The 19,098-nt window shown below is 42.2% G+C and overlaps 1 protein-coding gene across 1 annotated transcript; it reads left to right on the forward strand.

The window, feature by feature from the left end:
* Nucleotides 1–9,147: 9,147 nt before the first annotated feature.
* RFK (riboflavin kinase) lies at nt 9,148–16,008 on the forward strand. Its single transcript, XM_032636201.1, has 4 exons — nt 9,148–10,084; nt 11,016–11,167; nt 13,264–13,366; nt 14,138–16,008. Exons 1-4 carry the CDS (start codon nt 10,003–10,005, stop codon nt 14,266–14,268), a joined length of 468 nt encoding a protein of 155 aa, XP_032492092.1. The 5' UTR covers nt 9,148–10,002; the 3' UTR covers nt 14,269–16,008.
* Nucleotides 16,009–19,098: the final 3,090 nt, after the last annotated feature.

The raw sequence follows: 19,098 nt of genomic DNA on the forward strand, positions 1-19,098 counted from the left end.
AGAATGAAATTACGGCATGATACTTCTCTAAGAAGTCTCAGCCTAATAAATGGATAAGTATGGAGGAGCTAAGGAGAAAAGGGTGGGTATCTCTTAAAGTGTCTAAACAAAAGGGAATAGATTCTTGAGGTTCATTAGAGATCCCCACTATTTGAACAGTTTTAGTGGTCAGAGGCAGGGGCTAATTTGTAGTAGTGGGGTTGAGCACCAGGAGGGTGGCTGTATGGTCAATTAGTACTGGAAGCAATTCATTCCCAATCTGGAGAATGTTTCTTTATGCTGATTAAGAGGGAGGTGTGGAAAGGACTCCTGTAGTTCCTAGGAGCCCCATCATTGAGAATTGGGAGGATGTTGGAAAGCTGGTTATAGGGCTGAAGCTTCCTAAAGCACTTAAGTGTGTAACAGTGTTTTTTCCCCAAATCCTGGCTCTTTGTAATAGCAGAATCTAGGAGTGGTTTAGTTTCATTTAGGAGCCTTCATTTTCTGGAGTTGAAGATTAAGAATTTTGGTGGTTTTCCTTTGAGGTAACTCATCTAGACTGCAAAAGAGCTGGTTTGCCAGATTAACTAAATCTGGAGCAGTCATAATTTCCCATTCCATCCTGGTCCTTTTTACCAGAAGGGAATTGGTTCAGCCAATTAATAAACAAAAGCTACTCAGGTGGAACCAGCATCTGAAGGAAGACCAGACTTTTCTTTAAAAATAATCTGAACTCAGTTGTAATATTCATGAACAGGTTCATCTGATTCTGTGTGTAAGACTGAATTTTATTCCAATCAACAGACTTTGGAAAAGTCCCAGGACTTGCTCAGTGAAGTCACCTAGTGATTGCCTAAGCTTGATCATGCAATAAGTTAGCGGGCTGGTCTTCCAGTGGTAATTGTATTACCAGACTGAACTTGAGTCCACTTGCCTGGCGCACATCAAAGCCAATCTGCTGACACTGGGTTGTGGTGAAGGAAAGTACAGCGTTTATTGCAGGGTGCCAAGCAAGGAGTACAGGCAACCAGTGCTCAAAAGACTAGAACATCTCCATGGCTTTCAGGGAAGGATTTTTAAAGACAGTATGAGGGAAACGTTCACAGGGTGTGTGATCAGCTCATGCACAATTCTCTGATTGGTTGATGGTGAGGTAACAATGAAGTTTCAGGAAACAACATCATCAATCTTCTGGTTGCATCTGGTCTGAGGTCTATGTGCTTGTGGTCAGCAGTTTCCATCTAGTGGGGATCTGATTTCTGTAAAAACAACTTAAGAGTGTGTGTCAGACATTGTTATCTATGTCCTTCAGGGAGGAACTAAACGTCCCGTGACTCTGCTACATGGCTGATTTATTGTTTAAATTGTTACCAGTTCTGCCTGACTGCTGTTCCTTGTTTCTGTATGTCCCCATTCCTCTGTTCTCATTCCTCTAATCATTAACTTTTGTTTTTTAAATTTTTTTAAAAATAAATTTATTTATTTTGGCCATGTTGGGTCTTCGTTGCTGTGCGTGGGCTTTCTCTAGTTGCAGCGAGCAGGGGCTACTCTTTGTTGCAGTGCATGGGCTTCTCATTGCGGTGGCTTCTCTTGTTGCGGAGCACAGGCTCTAGGTGCACAGGCTTCAGTAGTTGCGGCTCATGGGCTTAATTGCTCCATGGCATGTGGGATCTTCCCAGACCAGGGCTTGAACCCATGTCCCCTGCACTGGCAGGCTGATTCTTAACCACTGCACCACCAGGGAAGTCCTTTAAGATTTTTTTGATGTGGACCATTTTTTTTTTTAAGTCTTTATTGAATTTGTTACCATACTGCTTCTATTTTATGTTTTCATTTTTTGGCCGTGAGGCATGTCGATCTTAGCTTCCCAGCCAGGGATCGAACCCACAACCCCTGCACTGGAAGATAAAGTCTTAACCACTGGACCACCAGGGAAGCTCCTAATCATTAACTTTTGAGCTAGATTTTTTTTTTTTTTTTTTTGAAATTTACGAGCCAGATTTTTTGAAACTCAGGGAAGCTTCAAGAGACCATAGTATTTTCTCTAAGCGGGAGATGGGGAACATGAAGGGGTCTGCTACCAAGGAAGCCTGTGCAGGGATTGCTCAGTTTCAATTCTAGAGACCCTTCAGGACTTTCCCAATTAGCAGTCTTCATCCAATGCTGTGCCTGGTCTTCACTGACAAGCATAGCTAGCTTATGTAAGTCAGAGAAACCAGGTTGAAATGTTCAAGTGACTATATTAAATGCCTCAGGAGGACCTTTGGTCACTTTGAAAATCTCTGACTATGGCTCACAGTTCAGCTTTAGCCCAGGGAGTATAAGAAATGAAAGGTTTAGCCCCTGGGTCCTCAGAGGGCTTAATTTTTTTTTTTTTGCAGTACACGGGCCTCTCACTGTTGTGGCCTCTCCCGTTGCGGAGCACAGGCTCCGGACACGCAGGCTCAGCGGCCGTGGCTCACGGGCCCAGCCGCTCCGCGGCATGTGGGATCTTCCCAGACCGGGGCACGAACCTGCGTCCCCTGCATCGTCAGGCGGACTCTCAACCACTGCGCCAGCAGGGAAGCCCGGGCTTAATTTTTAAAGAACAGGTTCTGACGAGTCCAGAGGAAAAGGGAGTGGGAGTGTTTCAGGGAAAAGGAGAAGTTTGGCAAGAGAATCAGTATGGGAGATTTTAGGGTATAGTAGAGGGATAGTTGGTATAGAAGTGAAGGCGGAAGATGGTGACAGAGTTGGAATCTGAGACAAAGAAGACAAGGAAGAAGAGCCCAAGGCTTTGGGAACCATTTTATCTTTCTTTAATCATTTGTTTGCCTCAGTTAATCTTAAAATCTTATTTTGCAGACTAAAATTACTGAGTCTACTGATAATGTTGGGATGCTTCGAAATAAATGTTCCACTCAGCTCTGGAAATTTTTGAGTTATTGTAGTCCAATTCAATTTTAAGAAAATTGAGTTTGGAGATTTCAAAAGTTCCCCACAGTGACCATTGATATTCTAAATTGCCTTTGGTCAGGTAGATCCATTTAGTTAGAAATATGCATGAAGAAGGACCATGGATGTTAAACATAAAATTGGCCTGAGTCCCTGTTTGTGGGTGCCCTCAAAATACTTAGATAACTGGGATCCCCCCCACCCCACCCCCAGAGGTTTTTCCTCTAGAGCAAAGGACAATTCTCAAACAGCTTAAACAGTTTACAGTATATATGGCTCAATTCAAACAGCTGGCAAGCCAATTCCAGCCAGTCCTAAGAAGACAGGTTGGTCCCACATGAGCCAGGCCAAAGACTTTTTTTAGGCAGTCTCCAGAAGACAGCCTTTCCAAGGGAATAGGCCAAGAGCTGAAAAATCCTGGCTATTCTTCAGGAACAGTTTCAGAGAAACAATCCCTGATCCTGAAGAATGGCCAGGACTAGACAGTTTCCGTGAATCAGTCTGATCTCAAAATCAGAGCAAAGTGCCAAATGAATACTTTAGTATAGAATAATGCCTTAACCAGAAAGAAGAAACCTTTGAATAGATTCCAAGCAAAGCCTGGAGAGCTTCAAATGCAAAGAGGGCGCAAACTCAGATCCACGAGAACAACTTCAAACTCCAGGGTCTGTGAAAAAGCTGTGAGTGACGATGGCTCGATTGTGGGTACCACAACCATGTGCTCACCAGCCCCAGAGCCATCAGGAGCATTTTATGGTCTCCTACTTGTCACAAAAATGTTGACTTGAAACAAATAGACTACCAGATATTTTTCCAGCAAAGAGGGTTTATTTGGGCTCAGAAGAGAATTGCAATTGGGGTTTGCAACCATGGTAAGTCATGTACAAGTCCTTGGCATAGAAAGGGAAGGAGAATGTTTTTATAGAGAGGAAAAGGAAGTTTGGAGGGCTATAGTAAATAAAGAGTCTATGGCTTTTTTTGGCTGAGTCCTTGCCAGGGAAGAAGTCTTTCTTCTTCCTGTTTGGCTCTGCTACTGGCCCTGTGCATGAGAGCTCCCTGTTCTGGTCTCCCAACTCTACAGTAAGCCCCCTACATACGAACAAGTTCCATTCCGAGCGTGCGTTCGTAAGTCCAATTTATTCGTTAAGTCCAACAAAGTTAGCCTAGGTACCCAACTAACACAATTGGCTATATAGTACTGTACTTTAATAGGTTTTTAATACTTTTCACACAAATAATACATTAAAAAACACAAAAAATAAAGAAAACATTTTTAATCTTACACAGTACAGTACCTTGAAAAGTACAGTAGTACCAGCTACATCACCACTGATTTTACACCTGCTTCCGGACATCCCGGGCTTGAAATAGAGATACGTACTACTGCACTCTATACAGTACTGTACAGTAAAGTACACAAAAGCAAAACCACTTGTAGAGGATGCACACACATGACAATGTATGCCAGACATGTGGACTAACCTGCATGATTGGACATGTGAACGCACATTCACATCTTTGAAAGTTTGCGACTTGAAGGTTCGTACGTAGGGGACTTACTGTATTTGAGGTTTCTGTTTAATTTTTTATGCTTCTGAGTTTTGGCCATGCTGAACGAAGCTACTATAAACATATAAACATATATGGGCAGGGTTTGTGTGGACATAAGTTTTCAACTTATTTGGCTAAATACCAAAATTGCTGGATCATATAGTAAGAGTATGTCCACCTCTGTAAGAAACTGCCAAGCTGTCTCCCACAGTGGCTGCACCACTTTGCGTTCCCAAGAGCAAAGAATGAGAGTTCCTGGAGCTCAACATCCTTGTCAGCATTTAGTATTGTCTGTGTTTTGGATTTTAGCCATTCTAATAGGTATGTAGTTGTAACAGGGAAGAGTTAAATTGTACTCCATGTTCCATCTGTTTCTTTGACTTTAACCTTTGCTTTCTGTTGATTTTGTTATTATAATCATACATAATGGCCTGCCTCAGGGAAACCTGCCCCTCTGCCTGAATGTTAAAGTGCCTCTGTTCAGGGCTTCCCTGGTGGCGCAGTGGTTGAGAGTCCGCCTGCCGATGCAGGGGACATGGGTTCGTGCCCCGGTCCGCGAAGATCCCACATGCCACGGAGCGGCTGGGCCCGTGAGCCATGGTCGTTGAGCCTGCGCGTCCGGAGCCTGTGCTCCGCAATGGGAGAGGCCACAACAGTGAGAGGCCCGCGTACCGCAAAAAAAAAAAAAAAAAAAAAAAGACATGATATACTATTGTAATAGGGTGTGGACCCAATATTTGTTAGGATCAGAAGAACGATGGCCCCTGAATGGCTTACTCAATTATTTTACATTCTTGCAGTTAGAAATATTCTGCAAAAGAGCAGGGAAAAGAGATGAGATTCCATATGTAGGAGCATCTATGCTATTGCATCAGGAGGAAAAGGAGTCAGAGGGCTGTCACCTTATGGTGCTGCGGTCTGAAAGGAAACCCAAGAGGAAACCTGCTGTACAAGGGAAGAGAAAAAAAAATGAGAGTGGGGACATGTTATTTCAAAACTTAACCCCCCTCCAGCCTATCCAGCTCCCCCAGTGACCGAGCAGGCTGCACCAGCAGTTATTCCAACTGCCCCCCACCCCCACGCCCCCGCCCCTGCCGCCAACGTATTCAACGCCTCCTGTTTCCCCTACCCATGGGGATCAAATAAAAGCTTCTATGGTAACCCCCGGGGCACAGGGACCTGGTTTAGTATCATCATCTAAGACCCGACAGGGCATCCAATTTGGACCGGGAGCCACTTCTGCAGCAGGGCAATTCCTCTTGCCCCAATATCCTGTAAGAGGCCAGGGGACTGACTCCCTTGGACTTGAGGTGTCTGATTCTGATTTCCCCACAGCAGCCCCGGGTAACATTGACAGTGGGGAACAAGTTGATTCATTTTCTAATAAATACGGGTGCTTGTAAAGAGGCTTGTAAATAGTAAACAAAGGGGAAACAAAAGTAATCCTAGGAGAAACTTGCCTGTATCTTTGAGATACAAATGTCCTATCCGGTCTTCAAAAACCCCTATCTCTGCCATTTTTTTTTTTTTTTTTTTTGCGGTACGCGGCCCTCTCACTGTAAAACTGATGGGTTTTACATTGCTGTACTTGACTCAGGGCTGAAATTTTGAAATGAGAACTATGGTGTCTCTCTGTTTGTGTGTTTGTATGTGTTTTTGTCTTTGGATAATATTGCTGAGGTTAATCTGTAAATGAGCTCTATTTAATTGGCTTAAAGAAAAGGAAGCGCTTACAAACCAAACAATTCTAAATACAAGAGAAATTAAGTTACATGAGTTTCAGGTTCACGTGAACTGGGAAGTATTCAGTATGAAATTAATGCCTGGTATTAATGTTTAAGTTTGTTGATCTAATTAATATAGACATGTCTTTAGAGCCATCAACATTAAGTATAGTACTTTCACTGCACCTAGGTTTAATAAAAGTTAAATGAAATCTTGTTATATCTGTTGTAAATTTGTCAGCAAGAAAAATAACTTGATATGATGAAACTTTAAATATAAATGAAATGAGAGCTTTTAGGTAAACTATATAGGAATAATTATGTTCTGAAAATCATCTAAAATAGTCTCTCCAGATTTTGGTAACTATTACTCGCCTCTTGGTTGTCACTAGAAATTAAGGTTTTTAAGAGTCGGGGATTCTAACTTAAATATATAATTAAAGCTACTGAAAATAATGAAACATTTCAGTATGGTAGAATGTGTTAAAAGATCGAGAGGTCATATATTTCCCATCCTTGGGGCAAGGGAAACATTGCACATGCGCAGAAAGGCTCCTTGGGGGTCAAAAGGGAGGGGGCACCAGTCCATAATATGTGATGCTAAGGCCATCCCATAGACTTCTGGGCTGGAATCCATCGTGGAAAAAAGTTGCGCATGCATGTCTGGGAGGGTCCTAGGGCAGGTCAGGTGTGGAAACAGAAACCAGATAATTGGCCAAAGGTAAACAAAGACCGGGAAGAACTGCCCAATATAGATGACTTAACCGCCTCCTTACTGCTCTCCTCCTCATTACGGGGACGCCCACACCCATTCTATCTGATGTGCATCTCTGCTTTGCATCTCTTAACTAAACAAACTGTTTCTCTGTGTGCTCTCCCACTTGTTGTTGTGCTATGTCTCTAATAATAAACTTGTACCTGTTTTTACAGTTTTTGCCTCTGTGAGAAATGCATTTTCCACTGGGGGCAAGAGCCAGGGGGTCTGGTGGCCAGGATTCCTGGTTTTCATCCAGGCTACCCAGGTTCAATTCCTGGGCAGGGAATTAAGAACTGGCTTCACGCCACCACCCACTGCTGCCTCTCCGAGATCAGGGTAGGGTGGTGGGGCTCTGATTAGATTAGTATATAAAGTACTTGAGGGGAGTCCTTAGAGATAAAACCCAGAATGGCAAATTGAAGGGGACCCTTGGAGGGCTATTTTATTCTGTAGTACCAAGGGAGCCACTGAGGGCTATTGAGCAGCAATGGAAAAGAGTCAGGCTTCTGCCTTTCATATCCTGCACTGATTACACAGTGTTTATGCATAGTAATTGACATGTCAACGCAGTTAAAAAAAACTGGAGCCCAAATGCTCCATATTAGAAATTCTCCAAATCTCCCTTTCTCTCTTTATAAATTGGGTTTAATGCTTTCCTCCAAAGCTGATAATGAGGATTACATGAAAGAGTGTGTGCAGTACTTACTATCATCTCATTTAATCCTTAAGACCACTCCTCATTTGTCCCCCATGACCCATTTAATTATTTTACCTCATTTAATTGTCACACCTCCTTGTAGTGTTGGAGTAGACCCACCACGTATGCTTTCCCAGGCTCTCATCTCCAGGGTTTTACTTGGTGTATCATGGATAAGGATGTTCCTGCTGTTGCCGCTGCTACTGAATTTTTTACAACAGGCCAGGCAATTTGTTGAGTGCAGTAGATACAATATCTCGCTCAAACCCCACAAAATTATTGATATGCCCATTTAGTTCACAGGGTACCTTGCCCAAGATCACCCAGCAATTAAATGAGGCAAGGCCTGCAACCAAACCCTGGCTTATCTAGCTCTAGCACCTGTGCACTTAACCATTAACTATACAAAATGCCTTTTATTGAGGACTGCTCTCTCTAGCAGTTTTCCAAGCACTTTGTCAGGACTTCATTGGCCTATTTATAGCATAGAATGCTATGTTATCAGGCTTCCCAATAGGTCTCACCGACTAAGCTGAGTCTCCTGAGGGCCAAGACCTTGTCTTAGACACCTTTGTTCCCCCAACACCTTGCATTGTGCTTGGCATATGCTGGGCTCAATTCATTCTTCCTGTAGATACTTTCGGAGAGTTTGCTATGAGCCAGGCGCTAATTAGGGAAATAACACAGTCTTACCAACAAAGACCCTGCCAACTAAAAAATTACCCACAACCTAAACGTTGAGAGTTATGTTTTATTCAGCAGGAATTTTTAGGACTTCAAGCCCGGGAGGCAGCATCTCAAGTAACCCTGAGAGAACAGCTCCTGGGAGGCAATGGGGGAAGCCAGGTTATATTGAAGTTTTACAACAAAGGGCAGGTAGTCCAAACGTCAAAAGATTATTGTTAATTAGAGAAAACCAGGTATCCCAAGTTAAGGAATTTAGTAGCTTTCTATGTATGGGAAGATGCAAGAATCTGGGCTTATTGAAATCATTCCTTTGATGTGCACCTCACTTATCTGGGGCCAGTATCCTGTGTTTTCACATCCTGAGTTTCCTCAGGGCTCACCAGCTCATACTGGAGGGCTACATCGCTAATGACTGTGACATCCTTTGTTTACCGTTATGACTGGAAATATTCCATTTCCCAACCCCTTCGGTACCAATAGAGAGAGAACATAATTTGAACACTGGGTAAGCACTATTAGAGTTAAGGTAAAAGGATAATGACTGCAAAGGCTGGACAGAATTTCACACACATTTGTAGAGAAAGGCAAAAGAGAATTAAAACTTCTTTCTCAAAAACAAGACAAGAGGATGGATCTTGTGAGTGACCCTGGAACTATTTCCCGAGGTAATGTTCACAGTTCCAAGGGTCAGAAGGCCCACAAATTTACATTGCAGTAGAGATCAAGTCTTACATCAAGTTTATTAAGTTCTCAGGGAGACCGGAAGATAGAGGGGGAGGGTAGGCAGCCGCTTCCGTGCTCAAAAAAATTGCATCACTGTAACCTTCCACTAGTCACTGGGATTGCAGCGTTACAGACCAGGACCCGCTCCCCTGGAGCTTACATACTGATACAACTTCAGACCATGGTCGAGTGGTCTGGGGGAGAGGAGGTCCACTTCCCGTAGCTAGTCGTGAAAAGCGTCTATGAAGAGGTGGAATTTTGGAGGTTTAATAAATCTTTAAAAAGCGAATGAGTGATGAATGACGAGCAACCTAGCAGTTGTCAAGGAGCTAAAGAACGTCTCTTCTCGGCATCAGGATCATAATGAAAAGGAAAAAGGGGAAAGAAACACTTCGGAGTGTCTGAGAATGAGGACAGTGCTTTCACAGGTCCCAGGCTGAAAAACGCGCCCCCGACTCGGTTTCCACCGCCCGGGAAGACTGAGATACCAAGGAAAGAACGGACACCTCCCAGGCTACGTTGGAGGCAGGGCTACGGCTGGGGCGGGGCTAAATTGGGGGCGGGGCTACGGAAGCCGTACGAGCCTCGGGGCTCTCGGCCTGGGCAGAGTGCGCAGGCCCGTGGCGCTCGGTGGGCTGGGGGGGGCCGTCCCAAGCCACCCCGCTCCGCTACCCGCCCACAGCCGCACTTCCGCGGTCGCCGGCGTTCCGGAGCCCAGACGCAGCGTCTGGGTCGCCCGGCACCTTCTGTCAGTGGCGTGAGCGTCTCGCTGTGGCGTGTCGTCCGCGCCGCTCGGCCAGTTGTACGCCCGTGCGCTCGCCCGGCCGGCCGGCCTGCGGAGCTCCCGCCCGCGTCCCTCGTTTGGTCCGGGGCGTCCGGGCACCGCCTCGACGGCGGCTCCGCCGGACGCGCGTTCTGGACCGCAGCCCGCACCCCGAGCGGACGGCGTCATGAGGCACCTGCCGTACTTCTGCCGCGGCCAGGTGGTGCGGGGCTTCGGTCGCGGCTCCAAGCAGCTGGGCATCCCTACAGGTGAGCGCGGGAGGGCGCGGAGCCCCCCCTCCCCCACGCTGGGCCGGATCACCTGAGAGCGAGGACGTCAGCCGGGAGGCTCCGGGCTGGGTGGTGGGGCTACGGGCAGAGGTGACGTTCCCGTCCTCCCCGTCCCCGCTTTGTTGAGGCTGATGACCTTTGGTCGGACTGATGGAGCGCGTCCTTGCCCGTGGCTCCGAGCTCACCGGCTTGGGGGGTGGTGAGGGCAGGAAGCCGGAGCTGAGTTTCGGGAGCCTTCTTTCCCGCCTCCCTATCCAGCCGTGATAAATCCGCCAAACGTGGCGCGCGTCTTTCTCTTTAGAAAATGTAATGTGGGCCCGATAGGCTAAATTCTCAAGCCAGCTGTAAGGTTTTCGTTCTTTAAATACGTTAGTAGGTTGTGTCCAAATGATGACACAGGCAGATGAATGAGAACCAGGTATCTTTTTTGGTCTGCATTAGTTTTAGTAGTCAGGTCCTGAAGGTATGCTTAATTTTTCCTTAAAGATACATTCCAGGTCTGCACCTAGACCTATTAAAGCAGTCTTTGAGCTTGGGACCTAGTATGTATATTTCGAAAATAGAAATCTTTTCAAGAGACGCTGAACCCCTTTAAGAAGGACCAGGGCTAAAAAAAAAACCCCAGCTGTTCATGTACCTGTTTTCTTCTACTGTGAGAGTTTACGATTTTTGGTACACTTACTATAACCTGGTAACTTATACATATATAATCTGGTACCTTTTTTCCTAACCAATACGTATGAAGAGGAGAAAGAAATCCTAGCCAGAGTATGAAATGATGGGATTAATAATTGTAGTTAGAGTCCTAGGAATCTTGTGAGGGTAATGATTTAGACTAGCCTTACATGTGAATTTTCTAAATATTGACTATAAAACTCTAAATATTAGCATATTTTCTTCTGTTGTTTAGCTAACTTTCCTGAACAAGTAGTAGATAATCTTCCAGCTGATGTATCCACTGGCATATATTATGGTTGGGCCAGTGTTGGAAGTGGAGACGTCCATAAGATGGTGGTGAGCATAGGATGGAACCCGTACTACAAGAATACAAAAAAGTCCATGGTAAGAATTAATAATTGTATTTCACTCTGTAAACAGAGAATGGGATGATGATTTAGAGTAATACACGGATAGAACTCATCAGTGGTGATCACAACATAATCCAAATATGAGAATTTACTTGACAGGTTTAAAAGTGAAGAGTTTAGTTACTATTTGAATGGAATAACTTTTCCATCCTTTTCACTTTCAAGATTATTTGTGTCTTTGGATCTAAAGTGAGTCTCTTATAAAGGGGGTATAGTTGGATCTTGTGTGTTTGAACCATTCTGCTAATCTCTGCCTTTTGATCGGAGAGTTTAATCCATTTACATTTAAAGTAATTACTGATAAGGAGAGACTTCTGATGTTTTGCTATTTGTTTTTTGTATGCTTTATAGCTTTTTTGTCAGTTCCTCCATTACTGCCTTTTTTGTTTAGTTGACTTTTTTTTTGTAGTGACACATTTTGATTTCTTTCTTATTTCCTTTTGTGTATTTTCTATAGATATTTTCTTTGTGGTTACCATGGGGACTGCATTTAACATCCTAAAGTTATAAAAATCTATTTTGAATTTATATGAACTTAATAGTATACCAAAACTCACAAATTACATCATTGTGTACCCAATAACATAGATTAATAAATTTTTATGCATTTATCTTTTAAACCATGGAGAAAATAGAAAGTGGAATCACAAGCCAAAACTACAATAATTAATTTTTATAACTGCCCATGTGTTTACCTTTATTAGAAATAAAAGTGAAATAAAGTTGAGTTCACCAGTTAATGTAGGTCATTTACTCTAATTATTTGGTCACCCTGTTAAGGTAGAACTGCTTACGCTGTGGATGGTGCTTTCTGATAAAATTGCAAGGTGATGCTTTTTTTCCTCTTTTTTTTTTTTTTTTTGCGGTACGCGGGCCTCTCGCCGTTGTGGCCTCACCCGTTGCGGAGCATAGGCTCCGGACGCGCAGGCTCAGCGGCCATGGCTCACGGGCCCAGCCCCTCCGCGGCATGTGGGATCTTCCTGGAGCGGGGCACGAACCCGTGTCCCCTGCATCGGCAGGCGGACTCTCAACCACTGTGCCACCAGGGAAGCCCTTTTTCCTCTTTTTAAACCCTTTTGAGAGTATACATAATTCTTCTGTTCTTATGAACAGAAGACCTACACGGCTGAAGTGCTTAATCTGCTAGATGTGGCTGAATCTTTGGGTCAGCTCAAGTATGTGGCACAAACGGTTATAGTTGATCTAAATTTCATCCTCTTTGAAGTTTATAGAAAAGTGCTGGTATAAGCAATAGAAGTGGCCCAGAACTACTTAACGTTGTGCTCAGTGTTCCTCTTATTTTTCAGGATTAAGGCTGTGTTGGAATAGATAAAGAAAATAATCGATGAAAGAAGGCAAAATATTTTTCACCGGAATGAGAGAGGGAATGAAGGGGAGGGAAGGCTATCCCATGACTAATTTTTCCTTATTAGCTACTCAGATAACAGAACTCTTACTATAGAGCCAGTTAAGGAGTGCCTTGGAGGTCCTTCCCATAGTTAGGAGAAACTCAGTTTTCCATTGGTAGGAGGTTCTTTAGAGTTTTTCCTTTTTCTTTTCTTTGCTGATAACAGACATACATGATGTACGTGTTCAAGTCTTTATCCCTTTAAAAAAAATTGGATTGTCTGTCTTACCGACTTAAAGAAGTTCTTAATATATTATGGATCCAATTCTTTTGTTGGAACTATGTATGACAAATGCCTTCTTCCACTGTGTTGCCTTTTTTTTTTTTTTAATTCGCTTAATGGAATGGTATCTTTTGAAGAGGAGTTTCTTTGCTCATTCCCTCTGCTGTATTTGCTCAGTTTTTTCACCTTGATAAGACTCTTAATTACTTTGGTGCATGTTAGCTTTTTCTAAAAACAGCAAATCACACCAGATTTGTGGGATAGCATCTACCTTACTCAGTTATAATGGTACAAGGTCGAGAACAGGAGCAATGGAAGAATTCAGGAAATACTGCACTTAGATTTTAACCTGTCTTTAAAATTTTAAGGAGGGTTGATTGTTTCATTTAAATTACCTCACCATAAAGATAAATTCAATTTTAACATCTCTTGACTGTAGGAAACTCATATCATGCATACGTTCAAAGAGGACTTCTATGGGGAAATTCTCAACGTGGCCATTGTTGGCTACCTCAGACCAGAAAAGAACTTTGATTCTTTAGGTAAGTTCTTATTTAGATCTTCTTAAATATTACTGCAGCTACTCTGCTGCTTCTCCTAATAGTAATCATGGCTAGACAGATAATATTTGAGCATTTAGTATGCTAGGCACTGCTTTAAGAGCCTTACATGAATCAACTCACTTTATCCCCACAACACCCACATGAGGAATTATTTTGCTGATTTTGCAGATGAGGAAATTGGCACAGAGAGGTTAAGTAATTTGCCCAGGGTAGCATAGTAAGTGATGGAGCGTAGATTCAAACCCAGCAGGCTGGCTGTCTCTCCAACAGTCTGAAGTTAATGAAATCCTTATTTCCTTTTCATATTTTAAGGAACCAGTAAGAGTTAATACTGTGATGAATAATGGATGCTTAGCGGTAGTTGAAGTGCAAGAAGCAGTAAATCGGAACATTTAAGACATGTCAAGAATCTTAGTGTAGTGTAATAGTTTTAATTCTAATGTAGAGTTTCTTTTACAAGTGTAAATATTGAAGAGAATTGATAGTATTTGTTTCTTCCATTTAGTATATGCCATGTACCTTTCTGCTAATGCCTTTCTCTAAGTAATTGCAAGAAGATTAGGGACATCTTTTGTGTACTATTGACTTTTACTTAAGTCTAGAAGAAAGGATGAAACACATTATTGGGCATCTACCCTGTGCCAGGAGCACTGCCAGCCTATGAGATTTTAGGAGAAGCTGAACAAAGGAGTAGTAAAAAAGCACAGCAGCAGATTTTCGTTATCTTTACCTGGTATATTCTCTCCACAGAGTCACTTATTTCAGCAATTCAAGGTGATATTGAGGAAGCTAAGAAACGACTAGATTTACCAGAACATTTGAAACTCAAAGAAGACAATTTCTTCCAGGTTCCTAAAAGCAAAATAATGAATGGCCACTGAAGGAAAAGCATCTTATTTATTCATTCACTGTTTTCTAATATATTACTGCTCATAACTCTACAGTCTCATGTTGGTTATATTTTAAAAATCAAACATTTTCCTACAGCTGTGAATTAAACAGTACAATGTAGTTACCATATTATGTTCCAACTGTTCAATTAAACCCATCGTGTTACAGTACTAAAAAGGTTCATTTTAAAAATCAAGATTCTTTTTAATGTAATATGTTGATTAAAATGTACCACTAGAAAGGTCTTAAGTGTTTTATAATGGAAATGAAATATATATAAATATGGGTAACAGGCAAGTCACTGGTTTGAGATGAGAACTATTAATTCTCATGGTAAAATTCTAGCATGCATGTACCTGTATAGCATGCTCTGCTAATCAGAAGACTCATAAAAATAAATATATTAAGCAGAGGTTTGACAGTTTATTACAAACCTAAGGGGAAAAATCCAGAATTCATAATTTTGATATTTTGTGCATTTATGTATTATTATAGACATGAAGACTTGTGAAATTTCACTTTAGCCAGTCATTTCCTTTAAGGGCTCAGATCATTGTGCTGTGTCCCATTTTTGTTACAGCTGCCTCAGTTCTAATTGGTCTAGACTCTCTCCCTGTTATTTTTTTGTTTTTCTTTTAAAACCATAAAATGAGTGTTTTTCGAATCTCTAGTTCTCATTTTTGTGTTGTGTAACACTTCTCTCTTTTTAAGAGTAGATATTCTTCAACATTTTTCTTAACCTTTGTTTCCTGTAAATAATTCTCAGTGTCAGTTCTTCCATTTAGAATATCCAACTTTACATTTACAAAATGTAGAGTTTCATCTGCGTCTCTATCTGCCGTCCCATCGCTGCACTATACGAACAGTGATTAAGTGCATATCTCTTGCATTTTAGAGAAAACACCCAAATGTTCATCTGTAGGTTTCCTCAAAGTTTAAACGAACACCTAGCATTTCATTTATATATACCAGTTTCTTAAACAACACAAAATACGTGTTTCCTCCCCTAGGGAAACTATTTAAGACCCAACTAAACTATGAAATACAAAGCTATTTGTTTTTAATGTGACTGTATGTTCCTGAGCAAATGCCGACTGTCGTAGCTGTGTGTGTACAATGTAATCTAAGGCTAAAGAGTGCTATCTAGAAGATAATTTTAAAGATAACTCATTATAAAACCATTTCCCCTAATCTGCATAAATGAGAACTGATTTTAACAAAAAACTGTTTATATAATATTCAGAAGAATATCTAAAGCTAATGTCGGAGAAGGGGGAAGCAGGAATAAATTCAGTTGGATTGTTTTGACTTTTTGGTATATGAATTTATGGCAAACAGTGTAGTATGTGTCTTTTTCATTTCTTCTTTAAAGAAATACTTAGAAAATGTAATTTAATGTTAGAAATCCTATACTTGAAAGAAGCCTCAATTATCGGTGGTTCTGTGAAACAAAATTAAAAACAAACATGGAAAGTGTAAAAAAGATTTGTGTGTGAGTAGCTTGCGACTGATTGTGTCCTCATTAAATGTGAAAATTCTTTGATATTGTCACCTTACATTTTGTTAAATAACTATAGCTTTTGAAAAGCCTATAGTGTGTGGTTTAGGAGTTAGTTAACAGTGTCTACATTTTTTTAAGTTTTATATATAAAGTATTTATTATAAGAAATTGCAGTGGGGCCATTTTCAATTAGTGTTTTCAGGCCTTGAAATAAAACTTGACCAAGGGATGTTTCTTCTTTTTTTGTGTCAGTTTGTATCTTTTGCTTTGTCTATATAAATTCCTGATCTGTTGGTTGATGGTTACTGGTTACTGTAAGGTGTGTTAGAGGCCCTGAATAGTGAGTTACAGGCAGCAGCTACAGGGAGAACCTGGCCAGCAGCAGTGGTTCTACAAACAGAGGCCTTGCCTTTAACGGCCCTTGTAGGTTAGGTCTGAGTACTGTTCCATAACCCCTGCTCCAAAACAGCGTTTTGTAACCCTCATGACTTGTGCCACCAACCCCCTCGCAGTGACTTGGGACTCTTGCCTGTCTCTACTACATGGAGAAACTCAGAGTGGCTCTTTCAACACTTCATCACCAGTGCTCTCAATTATGGAGGCTTAAAGCCCTGCAGTTAGGGCTGTAACACGGTTCTGATCAGGGAGATGTAAGCAGAAGTCTACTTGGAGTTTATGAGGACAGTCCTGCTTCCCTGGTGAAAGTGCTAGCCTTTTCCTGTTCTCCTCTTACCTGGAAAATGGATGGAGGCTGATAGAGGAGAACCAATCTGACCTTCTGGGACTGAGCTAGGAAATAAATCCACCATATAGAAAGAAATGCCATCATAAGCAAGAGTTAGCAGAAACAAATTACAGAATAAGCTCTACAAAGGTGACAGATACGGGCATTATCAGTTACAGAACTTGAAATCACTGTATAATATGTGTAAAGAAATAAGAGTGTCAAAAATGGGGAAATAAGGTTCTATAAAAAATCGGGCAGATTTAAGAATTGTCAAAATAGAATTGATGAAAAAATAATTCAGATTTAAAGCTCAGTGGACAGGATAAGTACAGGTTAGACACAGTTGGTGAGCTGTGAGATCCGACAGTCTGACTGCTCTCATACACCTGTTGTCTATTCACTCCAAATTTGCTTCCCATGGTTTTTGTAATGTGGCTGTGACTTAACACTTCTTTGACAGTTGGCTTCCTTTTGGATCAGGTCATACATGGACGTTGAGCCCTAGCTTGTGTCACAGGCAGCTCAGTTCTTGGACTTACCCCTGTGCTTACTTTCCCTGTTCCTGAGTGTGTATTTGGGATAGACATACCTGACAACTGACAGAATCCCCACTTTGCTTCCCTGACTGAAACAAGGGCCAAGTAGAAGCCACAATAGTAAAGCAAGTCAGTGCTACATCTCTGGGGAAATTGCCAAGTGTCATCATTAAAAATACAGAAAGAAAACAAGCAAAAAAAAAAAAATACAGAAAGATTCAGGGTAAAGGCTCCTAACATCTGTTCAGGCTGTACAGAAACTTAGTGGATCTTGGGAAATGACTGTATTATCAACTAATCAGGTGATGACCTCAACTGCAGCTGTTGTCCAGGATATATAAAATGTCTCAACAGATTTCTAAGGATTGGTGTAAGGAACATATCACAACGTGATGGAGAAAAATCAGTATTTTTAAAATACAAAAATATCACAATGGAAAGCTATGTTGAAATGAATGATAATATGCAACGTGTAAAAATTTATAGGATATAACTAATGCTATCAAGAATTATAGCTTTAAATACATAGAAAAGAAAGATCAATAATCTAAGCTTTGATCTCAAGCTAGAAAAAGAATAGCAAAAGAAGCCAGACAGAAATGAGTACACACTGGGCTTCCCTGGTAGCACAGTGGTTAAGAATCCACCTGCCAATGCAGGAGACATGGGTTTGAGCCCTGGTCCGGGAAGATCCCACATGCCACAGAGCAGCTAAGCCCAGGCATCATAACCACTGAGCCTGTGAGCCACAGCTACTGAAGCCTGTGCGCCTAGAGCCTGTGCTCCGCAACAAGAGAAGCCACCACAATGAGAAACCCGTGCACCACAACAAAGAGTAGCCCTCGCTCACTGCAACCGGAGAAAAGCCCATGCACAGCAACGAAGACCCAACGCAGCCACAAATAAATTTTTAAAAAAGTGAGTACACTGATTCTATATAAATTGTAAGAACAGGCAGAACTATAGCAAAAATGGTCAGAGTGGTTCTAGAGGACAGGGGTGACAGGAGGATTATGAAGGCTGTTGGGTGCTTCCATCTCTCCTGTTTCTAGATCTGGGTGATGGTTGCATAATGTGCTCGCTTGTGAAAATTCATCAAGCTTTATACCTACTTGTACACATTCAAATAAGGCAAATGATGTTCTGTATAGCTTGGCTGTGAATATCATTTACACAGCCAAGAATGACAGCACTGAATTTTTATGAAGCAAAATACATTTATTGGAAGGATGAGGAGGGAAGTGTGCAGGGGCAGTGATGGGAAGAGTTTGGGAAAGAAATGCTCATCTTCCGTTAGTGGGAAATGAGTAGGTAGATACCTAACCTGAAAACATAGGAAGCAGCAGTATAAGCATCTGCCTTAGGGACAGGGAGAAGACATATTAAATAATGGAAAGGGTTGAAATTGCTTGCTTCTAAGGAGTGGGAAATGGGATGTGATGGGAGCAAACAACATTTCTTTTTCTTACTATGTCTTGTTAAATAATTTGATTCCTTAAACTATGTGCAGGTATATCCTGATGAAAATAAAAATTAGCCTTTAGAAAGTTAATTATGTATTTGGAGGGTGTTAAAAAGTTGTGAAACTTAGGATAAATTTTTTTTTTAATTTATTTATGGCTGCGTTGGGTCTTCATTGCTGCGCACGGGCTTTCTCCAGTTGCGGTGAGCAGGGGCTACTCTTTGTGGTTGTGTGAGGGCTTCTCATTGCGGTGGCTTCTCATGTTATGTAGCATGGGCTCTAGACATGCAGGCGTCAGTAGTTGTGGCTCACGGGCTCAGTAGTTGTGGCACACGGGCTTAGTTGCTCCGTGGCATGTGGGATCATCCCGGACCAGGGCTTGAACCTATGTCCCCTGCATTGGCAGGCGGATTCTTTTTTCTTTTTTTTGCGGTACGCGGGCCTGTCACTGTTGTGGCCTCTCCCGTTGCGGAGCACAGGCTCCGGACGCGCAGGCTCAGCGGCCATGGCTCACGGGCCCAGCCGCTCCGCGGCATGTGGGATCTTCCCGGACCGGGGCACGAACCCTTGTCCCCTGCATCGGCAGGCGGACTC

This window comes from Phocoena sinus, chromosome 6, assembly GCF_008692025.1.
Source record: "Phocoena sinus isolate mPhoSin1 chromosome 6, mPhoSin1.pri, whole genome shotgun sequence".
NCBI lineage: Eukaryota > Metazoa > Chordata > Mammalia > Artiodactyla > Phocoenidae > Phocoena > Phocoena sinus.

Excerpts from the sequence above, each read along its gene's own strand:
- RFK (XM_032636201.1), top strand. The coding sequence starts at position 10,003 with ATGAGGCACCTGCCGTACTTCTGCCGCGGCCAGGTGGTGCGGGGCTTC. Across the intron at positions 11,168-13,263 it reads AGAATACAAAAAAGTCCATG|GAAACTCATATCATGCATAC; the intron begins GTAAGAATTAAT and ends TCTTGACTGTAG. Across the intron at positions 13,367-14,137 it reads AAAGAACTTTGATTCTTTAG|AGTCACTTATTTCAGCAATT; the intron begins GTAAGTTCTTAT and ends TTCTCTCCACAG.